Source organism: Diplotaxodon limnothrissa, linkage group LG7 (genome assembly GCF_057381915.1).
Source record: "Diplotaxodon limnothrissa isolate DT_005_m linkage group LG7, D_limnothrissa_male_GT1.1, whole genome shotgun sequence".
NCBI classification, from domain to species: domain Eukaryota; kingdom Metazoa; phylum Chordata; class Actinopteri; order Cichliformes; family Cichlidae; genus Diplotaxodon; species Diplotaxodon limnothrissa.
The window spans coordinates 30730650-30744191 of record NC_140602.1 but is presented as its reverse complement, the minus strand read 5'-3'; the positions used below and the strand labels follow the sequence as shown (position 1 = coordinate 30744191).

Below are 13542 nucleotides of genomic sequence, written 5' to 3'. Positions count from 1 at the left end.
ATATAAACTTTGATCTATGTGTTTGGTCTCATCTCTCCCACCAGAGACCACAGTCCACCACACACATCACAGATTTTCATACTTCCTATTATTTCTCATTAAAAACTGCTTGGTTAAGTGTAGACAGAGCTCATAGTTTGGCTTAAAATACAGCCGCTGATGTTTCTTTTAAACCTCTACTTTATTGGTTGCCATGGTGATGGGTCACCGCTGAAAAAAATAGGCCTACGCGCTGCCAATGCCTCATATTGCTCTTGCTGAACAACGTTACTTACAAAATAGAAAAAAATTGTTTCCATGACAATAATAATTGTTAATGATTTCAGATTATTTCTAGATTCAGATCAACTCCAAGAATTACTCACATGCAAATTTCCACCTTCAGGATATTTTCATGTAAATTACTTTTAGTGTAAACTTAACCAATCATGAACAACCTCTGTTCTTTTCATGCTACTCCTGCCATTAGGACACAAGGAATGTCAACCATGTGACGTCTTAATAAACAATAACCTGAATTCTAAACACTAAACCTGTGCTATTATAATACAGATTTGTTTTCTTTAGTAATCAGTTTTCCTGAATCTTGGTCAAAGGACCAAAAATGAAAAAATTTCATTCCTTCAAACTGAAAATAATTTCTTATTCAAAGATCACCTCCACCAAAGGTAGTGTAGAAAAGGGGAACTCAGTGGACTCAGTGGAAGTCCGTCATTTAAAACTAAAAACCTTTATATAACAAACTGCTTTCAGTGCATTTTTATACTGTTTCTTCCCATGGGTGATGTCAAGGTGCCTGTGTTCAGTTCTCCTTCACAGTCTGTGGTTAAAATCCAGGGTTTGTCAACCCGCTCATCCTCCTCCACCTCATGGCAATTTAACAACTTGTGAGATTTAAAAGAAAAACAACTTTATATAAATAAAGTTCATGTCCAGAGTAAAAGCATCTGTAAGCTGCTGTTTTTATTATATGTTATGATAATAATACAGCTGATGTATTTGTATTATCCTGTTGAATGCAAGACTGTAGAGGATAAATGTTCTGATGTTTTTATTGTTAACCCTTTTGAGCCCACAGGTGCGTCCACGCTCCGATTTGCGTAACTACTTTAAAACTTATTTGTTTTTGCAAAATAAACTGGGGGAGTTGTACTTACATATCAGTCATTCCACTTATCCCAGGTCGGGGTTTCCTTCCACTGATGGCTTTGTAAAAACCACGTAAAGACCGCTTGCAAAAACAAAAAAATTAAAACCTTTTTCCAGGTAACAAGACAATCCTAATTACCAAATCTAATTTTGGGTTGTCTGCCTGCATCCCAAATTTAACTAAAGTTACCGTCAAACGTAGTAACAGAAGACTCTGGACTGTGGCCAGCTCCACGTGTCAATCCAAAAGGAGCGCAGCGATTCATAATAGAAAAACAAGTGATCCAAACTTTCAGTGTTATTTTCACAGAATGTACATGTGTTCACATCCAGGTTAAATTTCAGTCTTAGGAATTCATTGGTTGGATAAATCTAATTTTTGACTTTAAAATTAACCTCTTTTGTTTTAGGGGGAAGGGGAAGTGAAATATGCTATCTCTGTGTTGCCTTAACCTTCATGGCCTCAAATTCTTTAGAATATAATTTCTTTTAACCGGGTTAGGATAGATTTAATTTATTAACATATTTCTGATCGCCTTGTTTGTAAACCTGCTGTCAACAAAGTCAGCACCGGCTATGCAGAGCGGCGTCAGTCCAGGAGAAATTTTAGAGTGCACAATATCTTCTTTAATCATTGATCTCAAAGGGACTGGGATGGCTGTAGCTAGTGTATTATAACTCGTAGGGACACTCATGCAGAGCTAGTATCTCACATGTTTTTATATTCAGCTGTTGACCTGAAGCTTTGGAGAAGTGGTTGATCACCTGTAAGGCTAAAGGAATCTGGTCCAATCTGGTATCATCTGTCAGCTGACTTATTATTATTAGTTGACCCATACTATTTAACCCGTCAGTGTGACTGTTTTTAATCTGAATAGATAAGAGCTCAGCATGATAAACAGAAGTGGTGAGCTGCTGCGGCCCTGCCTTATTCCTCTAGTAACCTCAAACCTCTGACAGGTGCCATGTTCCAGCAAAACAGAGCTGTTGATAGAATTATAGCATCCCTTTCACACTGATAAATTCTTCTCCACAACCAAAAGACTGCAGGGTTTTTAATATGAACTTATGTTCAATTGACTCAAATGCTTTTTTAAAAACCTCAAAACAGGATGTATCCCCTCTCTTGGATTATGTCACTGTAATCAAGGAGAAAAGCAGCCTAATATTATCAATTAGTCTTCCTTTGAAAAAACCTGACTGTCTTTCACTAATTATGTTTGAGATGCCTTTCTTCAGCCTCTCAGCTACAGCCCCTAACAGGATCTTATAATCAGTGTTTAGTAAGGTGATTGTCTTAAATTGTCTAAAAGTCTTCTGTTTTTACCAGAATCTGTGTAATTAACTCTTGTTTCATACTTGGCATCAGTTCTTTCTTTTCTATAGCTCCTTTTAACGCACCAAATGGCAAGGTTCTTAAGTCCTTCCAGAAGAACTGATAAAAATTAGCAGTGAGCCCATCTGTCCCTGGAGACTTGTTTAAGGCCATTTTAATGACCACTGAATCCAATTCCTCAGTTGTAAGCTCAGAGTCACACAAATATTTAAATGGTTTGTCAATATGTCAATACACGGCACGAGACTAAATCTTATTACAGAACCCGTCAGCATCAGCTGAATATTCTGGGACAACTTGGAATAGAAAGTAAAGACTTCAATCTCTCTGAAATCTTTGCATTCAGTCCCATTTATCAGTAGGCTTGTAATTACATTTCTCTGATGTCTACTTTTCTCCAGCTTACTAAAATATGATGATTTTTTTTCACCTGCCTCAGTCCATTTGACTCTCAATCTAAAAAGCAACCTGGGCCTCCTCAAGGCAAAGATAATCTAATTTAGTCTGTACCTCCATCAGTTTATTTTTCTCCTGCATGTTCCGTTTTTCTTTACTACAACACTGAGCTATTTCCCAAAGTAAATTACTTTCATAGTCGTGTTTTTTCCCATTTAGTTCTTTGCAGAATTTTATAGTAAATTCTCTGATCCTGAATTTAACAAATATCTTCATTAGGTTTAAACCACAGATAACTCTTAACTCCAGGATTCACATGTCTCTAAATGTCTATGAAATTATTATCACAAGCAAAGTTCACAGCAATGTTATTCTGCTGCCTCCTTCCTAAGCGAGGAGGCCATCTGTCCATCCATTCATCTGGTCTCATGTTCCAGTCTCCTCATACTACAGTATAATCTGTGGGGTACATAACTTTAAACTCTCAAATCACATTTGTTAAGTTTTCCAATAGACTTTTGACCTCATTATTGTGACTATAATGATTTTTGACAATTAGAAATAAACCTTTACTCTTCAAAACTATTTTTGGGTGATGTCTATGCTTTTCTGTGTAGTTCCTGATGCTCAGAACTTAAACTGCACTGTTTGAAATGGTTTATTTTGCTGCACATGCTGATTTTTTGCAAATTGTGCACAATAATATTTATTTTCATTTTTGCTGCAGTTTACAAAAATTAGTGTATCTCGAAAATGAAACTATGAAGACACTCAAAATAAATTTCCTGTGGTTGGAAATTTTGTGCAACTTGTTTTGAGGGATAAACCTCCAAAATTTCTGTAACAAAAATAATCTGTAAAAACAACATAAAAATAACAATTTTCATTTTCTTTGTAGTTTATTGCGTTTTTTAGAATTTTATGTAGTTACTATGGACTTAATGTATACATATTATAAAAAGTTAGGATAGAGCGGTTGTATTGATGAATAGGAACTTGAAATGCTCTAAAAAATACAGCATGTAAAAATGCAAAGGCTCTGGTGGACTTGTTCTCAGGGCGGCTGAAGTTAAACAGGACACAACTGGTGCGTTTGTTGAGGAGACTGTTGTAAGTTATGCACTCTTAGAACAGACGTGTCAGATTTGACACAACAAGCTTGGTTTTAAAATGTTAAAATAAATGCTTATTATTTTAACACGTCCATTATACATGTGTGGATTATGATGACTTGTCTTTCCACACACAGTGAATGAATGGTTAAAGCAGCAGTGGGACAGTCACAGTAAAAGCTGCAGGTAACTGATGATAAATAAAGTGCAGGCTCAGTTCTCCAGGTAGAGGAAAATGGTTTGAAACTCTTGTTGCAGTTTCAAGATGGAGTTTGTTTCAATGGCTTTTTTTCCAGCTTTTATAATATTATATTTGGTTTTTGTCAAGCTGTAAAATAAAGAAGAAGAAACCAAAACTAAAGACACTTCCTCTAGTTTTATATTTAACTTTAAGTGCATATTATTATTTTGGGTAGTTTCCAGTTTTTTAAAATTCAGTTTAAATTCTGTTGCACAATTGTTTAGTTTTGTTTTAGGTCATTATGATAAAACCTGAACAAACTAAAGATGGTGAATATATTTTATTAAATACGACTGTTTAATTAAAAATATTCACTCTTTTGCCCGACAGTGACTCAGTGTTTTATTAAGCCTGCAGTCACAGTGTGTGTGTAAGAGTGTGAAACAGATCAGTGGGCGTCCTGTGAAGCTTTGAGCCACCTGAGCGACAGGTAAACCACGGACGACCTCGCAGGCCGACAGCTGGCACAACTGACAGCGAGCTGCTGTGGGAAGCAAACCAAACCCTCGTTCACAGAGCTGCTCTTCTTCTTCTCTGCCAACAGTCAGTGCAGACTGTGGGGACATTTTTATAGTATTTATTCACTTAGAGATCAGAAACATTAGAGAACGTTGTAGTTTTAATTCAGGGTGATAAATCTTATTTTCCTTCAACATCAGTGACGTGTCGAGCACCAAAGTGCCTCATCGTCAGACTGTGTTTGAAAACTGGGTTTGATTTTTCTCCAGTTTGAAGAAACTTTGTGATTGTTGAAGATGAATATGATGAAATTTGATTCTTAAGGTTGAAGAATAAGTTATTTGAGGATAACGTTAAGTTAAATGCACTGAACGGGTTTATTAATGAGGTTTCATTTTAGTCATGTTTATACTTTGCAGGTTCATTTTATATTCAGTGTTTTTCATTCTGACTAATTCAGAAAGTATTTTTGGAAGAACACATCAGGTGAAGCATTTGTGATGCTCAAATCTCTGTGTTGGTTCAGTTGTTTGACCAGTTTGTAGCTTTTCTGCAACACTTTAAGGTAAACATTTTTTCAGAAATCAGACACCAGGCAAGTATGTGCAGACATGTGCTGCTCTCAGATGTTTGGAATCACTTGTAAAGAATTTTTCTTACTTTAATATTTTCTCTGAAGACAGCACACTGAGAAGTTTCTTTGGCTGCTTTAGACATGAAAGATTAATGAACTGACATCAGGCTGCTTTTGTGTCTCTTGTTTGGGGAAATAATCCAGATTAAATTTGCATTTAATCACCATTTCATTGGATTTTGATTGAAAATTAAAAATAACAGAAATGTCCCTGAAATGTTTGTAATTTGTAAAAGTTCTCTGCACATTAAAAACCTGTCAGACTTTCATTTTTAGTGATGAGCTTATTGCTGTGACTGCAGTATTGAAGTCTGAACTGAAGTTTACACCTAAGCCTACAAAGTGCATTTAGCAGTTTCATATTCTCAAACATTTTGTTTTTAATTTATGCTTCAGCAGTTTCAGACTGGCACTATAAGCAGTGAGACCTCAACAAACACACCTGTAAACATGCTCCAGCTGTGACTTTGGGGCAGAAACAAGGGGCTCTGCTCTCTGAATGATCAGAGCAGCTACAAGTGTGTAAACTTGGTTAAACTCCCATCAGCTTCAGCTAAACTATGGAAATAACGTTTATATTTTTGCCAGAAATGTTTCAATAAGAAATTTCATTTCATAAACAAAGAAGACGCTAACAGAACATCAGCAAGACTTCAATTCCAAAATATATTCTTTGAGTTACAGTGATTGACTCCGTTTCATCCAGACTCAAACATCTGAAACTGAAGAGCTTTACTGCAGAATAAAACCAAACATTCAGTTACGTGTGAAGTCAGCACAAAAACATCCAGTTTACGGTTTTTGTCTTATGAATGACCTGAATTATTAAACTTGTGCACAGCAGGTTTGCAGTGAAACTCTTCACATGTTAAACTTCATTTTATTACATTTGCACTTCATAAAAAGATGAAGATGAACGGCATCCAACAGAACATCATCAGCGTAGAATGGCACGTGGGTTTGGAGGAAAAGGAAAAATGTGAGGGTGTGATGGTTTGCAGTGTTATCTTGTGCATGTTTAGTATTTTACCTAGTAGTGTTTCCACGTGTGGTGCAAAAGAGAGAAACAGAAGAACAGAAACAGTAAAAAAAATAACTTCCCACAGAAATAAACGACATTACAGAGAGACGAAGTGGAAGTCCTGCACAGACTCTGAGAGGAGATCAGAAAAAGTGTTGATTTGCGTTTTACAGGCTGCTCTGCACCAGCTGAGTGAACAACAAGGTTTTCCAGAAGCCAGGGGGAGAACAACCTACCTGCTCTTTAGCTCATTAACTGCTATCACACTGCCAGCAGCTGTTATTAAAAACTACACCGTCGCATTTTCATCGCTTCATTTATTCGTCTACATTTGAACATCTTTCTGTCTTTAAATGCAAAAAAAAACAAGATTCACGTCTCTGCACCAGCCAACCTGAATAACCCTGACGTATCCCAGCAGTTAGTTTCATCTTAAACATTTGCTTTCGTTTGCAGCATTATTTTATCATTTTGTTTTTTTAATTGGCCAAACGATCACAGGAAGACAGATCTGATAACTTCTGATACTTTCTTCTGACACGTTTGGGATCCTCCACAGCTGACTGTGTATTAGGAGCAGCTGAGAGTCACATGATGACACATGACTGGAGGAGCAGGAGCAAATATGAGATTAAATAACTGTTAACAGCTTAGTTTTAGTTTAGTGTAATTTTAGTGTTTAAAGGTGTCGTTATATCAGTACAGAAGCAGATAATCAGCCTTTTAATGCTACTGAATAACTAAATAAATAAATACGACCCACAACCTTCAAGGCTCAAAGGAAGTAAAGAGTCTACAGAAATCAACATGTTACTGCTGACACAGCCAACCAATCTCATGCAATTTTGACTGATTAAGCCTGAACTTTTAAATGCTGAATATTGTCAGTTATTCGGGTCGCTGATGTTTGTCTGCGTTTTAAATCTTCAGAAACCTTCACGCACATCTAAAAAATCTTGTTTTTCTTCTGAGTCTAAATGATCCCTCTGAACCTTCCTCCTGACCTTCTTCATCCTTCTGCAAACCTTTCTGCTCCTTCTGTTAGATTCTGTGTTTCTTTATCTACTCAAACAGCAGCACAGTTTACTGTCAGAGAAGAACAACTGTGATGTGGACTCCACAGACTGGACTTCTGCAGGTTTTTTTCAGAAACGTGGAGGATTTACTTCAGAGAGACGTGAGGAGATGAACTTGTTCGGCAGAAAGGCAGACGTGCTGCTCTCAGGAAGACATGGAGACAGAAACAATGATCAATAAGAGGTGTCAGGCAGCAGACGCTGCTGGGAAACAGTCAGATTAATTGGCAGGTCATCAGACTCTGACGAGGAAGTCGATGTTAAGCGAGGCAGGAATGTGCAGCATCTCCAGGCTGAGGGCAGACGGCGAGTAAGGGAAGAGGACCGGGAAAGTGTGTTTGGTATCCAAAAGAAGCTGAGGAGGGTCATTCCTCTCCTGAAGGCGATTCTGGACACACAGAGACAGAGAGAAGTCAAACATGAGGCTGACATCACTGGTCCCGTAGAGGCAAAGTATTCATACAAAAAACCTAAAAAGAACAGACATCAGAAACCCGTTTATATTTCATGCTTTTGCTGTGTAATGTTGCACACAGCTGAAATGACTGAATGCAGACAAACAGAAACCTTCTAGTTTCTGGAGGCCGTGGCTCCTGCTTACTTTCCTGCTCCAGGACAGTTTGTGACCTGGATTCATGAACTTTGTTCTACTACTGCCGTGTTACCGGCAGCAGTAGAACCAAGGCAGCTGAAAGCAATTCAGCTGTTTATAGTTGTGCAACCTTTAACCTCCTAAGACCCGAACTCTTTCATGGCATGATTTTTAATTTCTTTGTCATTTTGGCTGATTGGGACCTGATGAAAGTAAAAACAAAGAATTACCAGATTTATTTATTTATTTATTTTTACCAGATTTTTGTTTCTGAGAAAAATGAGATAGAACAGTGGCAGTATAATGTCCTCATAAGTGGATATCAGGACCTTGTGGAGCAAGATTTAGTATTTTGGTCTAGACAACCCAAAATGTGCAGTCCACGTATGTGGACGCCCGGTCCTAGGAGGTTAAATTTGCTCTTAACGCCAAACAGTTTCAGTTTATCCGAAGACAGCAACATGGTTTTTCGCAGAATTTACATTATTGGATATGTTTACGCATGTATGTATGTTACGTATGTTTACACTTGCCTCATCAGACCGACCGTGGGCATTTTATAGGATTCGTGTAAGATATCAGATTTTCCTGAAAACTGCTGGGAGCTCCTGGTTTTGTTTAGCAATGCAGGGTTTTCCCAAATATCTACATTGGATGTGGGCAGTACAAAGTTAAAGAGACACTTTGGTGATGTTTAAAAAAAAAAAAGGCTCTGTATGAGCACCTCTGCTTTTACTTCTGTTTTCTACCAAAGTGAACTATTTCCAAAGCAGAATAAGAAGCACAGAAGCAAAAATAATTCTGCAGTTCTGTTTTTAAATGACCTGATTGGTTCAGATCTTCAGATTTGGCACCAGCAGCATGAGGTGTTAAATTTTCTAACATCACATCTGTAAACGGATCTGACATTCAGATTCCACCTTTTATGCTTCAAAATTTTACATTTGTTCTTTTCATGTCCCAGAGGAATCCTCCCTCTGGTGTTTGGTAGAGGTATAAGCAGCTAAACTGTCTGTGTGATTCACACCTGAATGTTTCTGATGAAGGACACAGTGACTCGTTCTTCAAACTCGTTCAGAGGCGTGTAGAGGTTCAGGATTTTCACGATCTGCAGGAGACAGCAGGTTAACATCCTGTCATTATCTGATCGGGAGTGTTATCGATCGCCTGCTCGGGTTCAGATGAGCTGAGCGTACCTGCTGCATGGTGAGCGCGGTGCACAGCGCACAGATGGCCTCGGCGTCCTGCGACGTTTTCTTCTTGACCTGCAGCAGCTGTGCAGCCTGAATGATCGGCTCCAGAGTAGCTGCAGCTTTACTCTGATACAAGTTATTTCCTCTGAGCCACTCCTCCAACTGACTGGTGTTGTACCTGTGTACACACACACACACACACACACACACACACACACACAATTCAAAGTGAGGGTTGGGGTTGATGGGAGACCCACAGAGTTCAGGCATACAAGGTTTTGGCGATGTGACGTTAAAGCCAACCTCCATCTCTCTGTGCGATCTTTCTCCTGAATCTGAACACTAACAACAAACCAGCACATTATGTAACAAGTTATGGTCAATGCTCTTCTTCTACCAGTGCTTCTTTGATTTCTTGTTCTTTCTTGTCGCCCCAGAAAAATCCAGATTATTATTGTAATAATTTCACTTCTTAAGTTTTTTAAATTATTATTTTGGACAGAGCGCAACCTAAAACTCAATTTAAGCTTTCATGATATGAATACAATAGAAAATCATCATAAACTTGATGATGTTCTATTCCAGCCTTTCTATTCAACTGACAGTCATGTTGGATTGAGGTGATGTGTTTTTGTGTACTGCATGAAAAAGCCAAAAAGGGCAGCCTGTAGTGATGGAACAGCTGGCTGAGCTCAGCGAGCTGTGAGTTAACTTGTGACCTGTTTGGGATTATTGTTAGGTTTGTTGATAAAAATGAGTCATTAACCACAGCTGAAGCTATCTGCACCATTCATCTCTAGAACTTGTAACTAACGAGGGAAGAACTTCAAAGACGAACTGAGCTCACTGACGTTTTTCTTTAGTTCATTTAACTTGCAAAGAAATTTTCACTGGATTCTAATTCAATGAAATACCTGCAATATAAAGTATAAATTATAAAATATATATGGTACATAGTTCACAGATTTTAGTAAATTTGTTTTGCATTGTAATGGAGTACAAACTATAAAGTTGAGCTTGTGGGTGTCGGCTGCAGGTTTAGTACCTGAGCTGCATGCCGGTGCTCCAGGAGCAGACGTCCTTGCGCAGCAACAGGTTGTTAAGGGTAACAGCGTTGATGCAGTGGAAGAGCTGCCGGACCGCCTGACCTATGATCTCAGGGTCCAGACCGTGGTCTCGCATGATGTTGTGGAACTGCCCCAGCTGCTTGATCAGGGCCTGCAGGGTGTAGCTGGTGGGGCCGTCGGCGTCCATGTCCATGCTGGACGAACGGTTCCTGTAGCCCATCGGCTTCACGCCTGCCAGGCTGGGGATGCTCTCGCTCTCCAACATGGCCGACACTGGATGGCAAAACAGAAACCAGAAAAGGAGTTCAGACATACAAAGAAGAACGTTTATAGAACAGATGGGAAGGTACAGACCTACACCAGTTACACAGCAACAAAATGATCTAGAAAAACACACAGGATGGTGCTATACAGACTTAGTTCCTCCAACGCTTGTTGTTTTGTTCTCCAGTCACTTTGTGGTTTTGGCTTTTCTCCATTTAGACTCCAGAGTTTTCAGATCTTCAATGAGGTTGCAGCTCCAGGTATGTTGAGGCAGTCTTGAGCAGCACTTTGCTGCCGAAGTTGCTCACTTTGATCTAAACCATGAATCCATGTTTGCTGTTAGCTACTTCAATTCAGTTTTACTTTGCTCACTCCAAGAACATCCAGCTGATTGTGGTTGAATTCCTGCAGCAGCTCACAGACTCTTTTGCTTTGGTGGAGGGTATGCATTCGCCAAAAAAAAAAAAAAAACCCTTCAAAACTCATCTTTCTTCAAGCTCTGGACCGTGTCTTAGGTTTAGTCTTCGATTTGACCCTAACTCATCTGTCCACTGATAACCGTCCTGCAGCTCTGAGGGGATTTTTTTAGCCTGCCTTTACTCTGTTCGACTTAAAGACTTCTGGTAGATAAAAATACCTTTAATAACGATGAAGTTCACACTGACCACAGCTCTGTGGTTGCTGTGGTAACCACTGTGCACAGTCCAATAGCAGAAAGTCACATGATGACTCATATGGGGACGAAATGAGTCAGCTGCTACCTCAGAGTGACGTAGTTTCTGAAAAAAATTCCCCAAGTGTTCAACAGACAAACTCAACGAAAACTCAAACCAACACAAAACAGGAGAAGAGTGGGACTAGAAGATTTCACCATGGGGTTGTTGTGATAACCTGCTTCTTCCTCATGTTATGACACTTGACCAAACACTACAAATGACCGCATTTATCATTTAGTTTAGCATCTAAATAATGCTTCGGTTCCGTTTCGTGCTGCTCTCATTACACAATGATGGTTTTGCTGGACGGTAAACCCCATTTTATTTTTCTGTATAATTGTAACAGGACTTCTTGGGCGGCCCTCAGCTCCTTTGATGATGCGGTTACAGCAGTGAGTTAAAATAAGTAGTTCAGCTCTGAATTGAGAACACAGAAATGTTTCCTTGGACAGAATTCGGTTTGGTTGCACTATCAACCTTTGCATTAATGTTTTGGCTGACAGCAGATGAAACAGCAGCTACTAGTGTGGCTCATATCTAAAATGTCACTGCAACAGAGAGCAATGATCTGTGAAAGCCAAACATCTTTGACAGCCACTCACTGACACGCTGCATGTTTTAGAAGACTGAAAGTGATGTCTGCAGATTCGGGTTGTGGTTAAGTCACTGAGTTTTTCATATTTAACAACAGAGATGAGGCTTAATGACACAGCTTGTCATCATTTTATCCTGTTGGCTCCAGAAGTCTTTATTTTCACTTCTTTTTCATTTACCACCAGACTTCTGTCCATCTGGTTTAAACACACTAACGGATGGTTTTGTCAGCTGTTTTCAGCACAAACATGTTTGTGTTTCTCATAAAGGGACTCGGGAGGAAAGTACCTCTTTCCCCACAAATGACTCTATACCCACTTCTGTCGGTATGTCAAGCAGCTGACTTTCTCAAGGAACAGAGTTACATCACCTGAACACACAGTCAGCAAAGTCCAGCATGTTTTCATTTTGTCAACGACTCACGCAGAAATTAAAATGCAATTTTCCCTTTTAAACGTGCACAATTTTACAACCCTGGTGAAAGAAAAAAAAGGTCAAACAATATATTACTAGCTTCCACATCCTTAAAGAAAACAAACGCAGGGTTTTCAGATTAAAGATTAAAATTCTCACAGACAGGTTAAACATCCCAAACATGTAGTAGAAAAATGTGAAATAACTCTTCAAGAATTTTGTAAATGAATCTGCTGCAACAGGAGAAAGGCCATATCTCGAACAGTTTCTAATCTCTTTCTACTGGCTGGATATTTATCCTTCTAGAAATCTGACTGATGAATGCAACTCATATTGTCCAGGACATTTGACCATCCAGCAAGAGAGGAGCTTTGCAAAGTTTTCTATAAGGTCCCGAGCTCTTTATTTTTAACTATGCTGAAATAACACACCAAGCTGAACGAGAGGCACCAATTAGAAAACCACATAAATATTTCTTTAAGCAAAATATAACCAATGCATCATGTGCATTTATGCATCTTGCAATTAAATGCATCAAACCATAAAATTCTCCTTTTTGGTGTTTCAGGCAAACTCACCGATCATGGGTTGAATGATGCCTTCTGCCACTTTGATGAGTTGCTGGTAGATCTGGATGGAGAGATCGCTCAACACCTGTCTGTACTCAGCCAGGTCAAAGTTCTTCAGACAGTGCTCGTTCTGTTTGGACGTGTTCTGTGTCATAAATGCCTGATGAAGAAGATGTCAGGATGTGAGAGTGGTTAATCGCTGCTTCTGTCTGCTCATTCATTACAGATATCGATCAGGTCCTCACCTCCTCACCGCTGTATTGCTTCAGACAGTGAAGCAGTCGGCTGGTGTTGGCCAACCAGAAGGATGTCATCTCAAAGTCATCGTTGTTCTTCTGCAGAATGAATAAAAGGACTTTCAAAATAAAAGAACCTGTGTGTGGAATCAGACAGGTGGGCTGTGTGTGCAGTAGCACCAACCTTGAGGACCTTCTTGATTGCGTTGATGGTGGAGGTAAGCAGAGACTCCACCTTCTGGTCATCATTGATGTAGTCAGCGTGGCGGATGCACATGAAGAGGATGTAAGCTGGCAGACAGGGCACCGTACCAGACACGTTGTTGGGGCGGATGTCTGAAATCACATGCAATGGGTGAAACAACTCTGGTTTTATTATCCTGAGGACATGCATCCTGCTGTTCGTCTTGTCATCACATATTTTCAACTTCACCTCCAGCTCAACTTTAGTGACAGTAAAGCCGTCACTGTGA

General features: G+C 39.2%; 1 protein-coding gene across 1 annotated transcript in view; it reads right to left on the bottom strand.

Annotated features, from left to right (window-relative positions):
* Positions 1–7166: 7166 nt before the first annotated feature.
* Positions 7167–13542, bottom strand: part of myo5b (myosin VB) — a 45882-nt gene continuing 39506 nt past the window's right edge. The window contains exons 33-39 of the mRNA XM_085357881.1: positions 13254–13405; positions 13079–13168; positions 12843–12993; positions 10255–10549; positions 9213–9387; positions 9044–9124; positions 7167–7812 (exon numbers count right to left, since the gene is read on the bottom strand). Of these exons, the coding sequence (XP_085214007.1) occupies positions 7660–7812; positions 9044–9124; positions 9213–9387; positions 10255–10549; positions 12843–12993; positions 13079–13168; positions 13254–13405 (1097 nt within the window). The 3' untranslated portion in view covers positions 7167–7659. The remainder of the gene's footprint in view (positions 7813–9043; positions 9125–9212; positions 9388–10254; positions 10550–12842; positions 12994–13078; positions 13169–13253; positions 13406–13542) is intronic.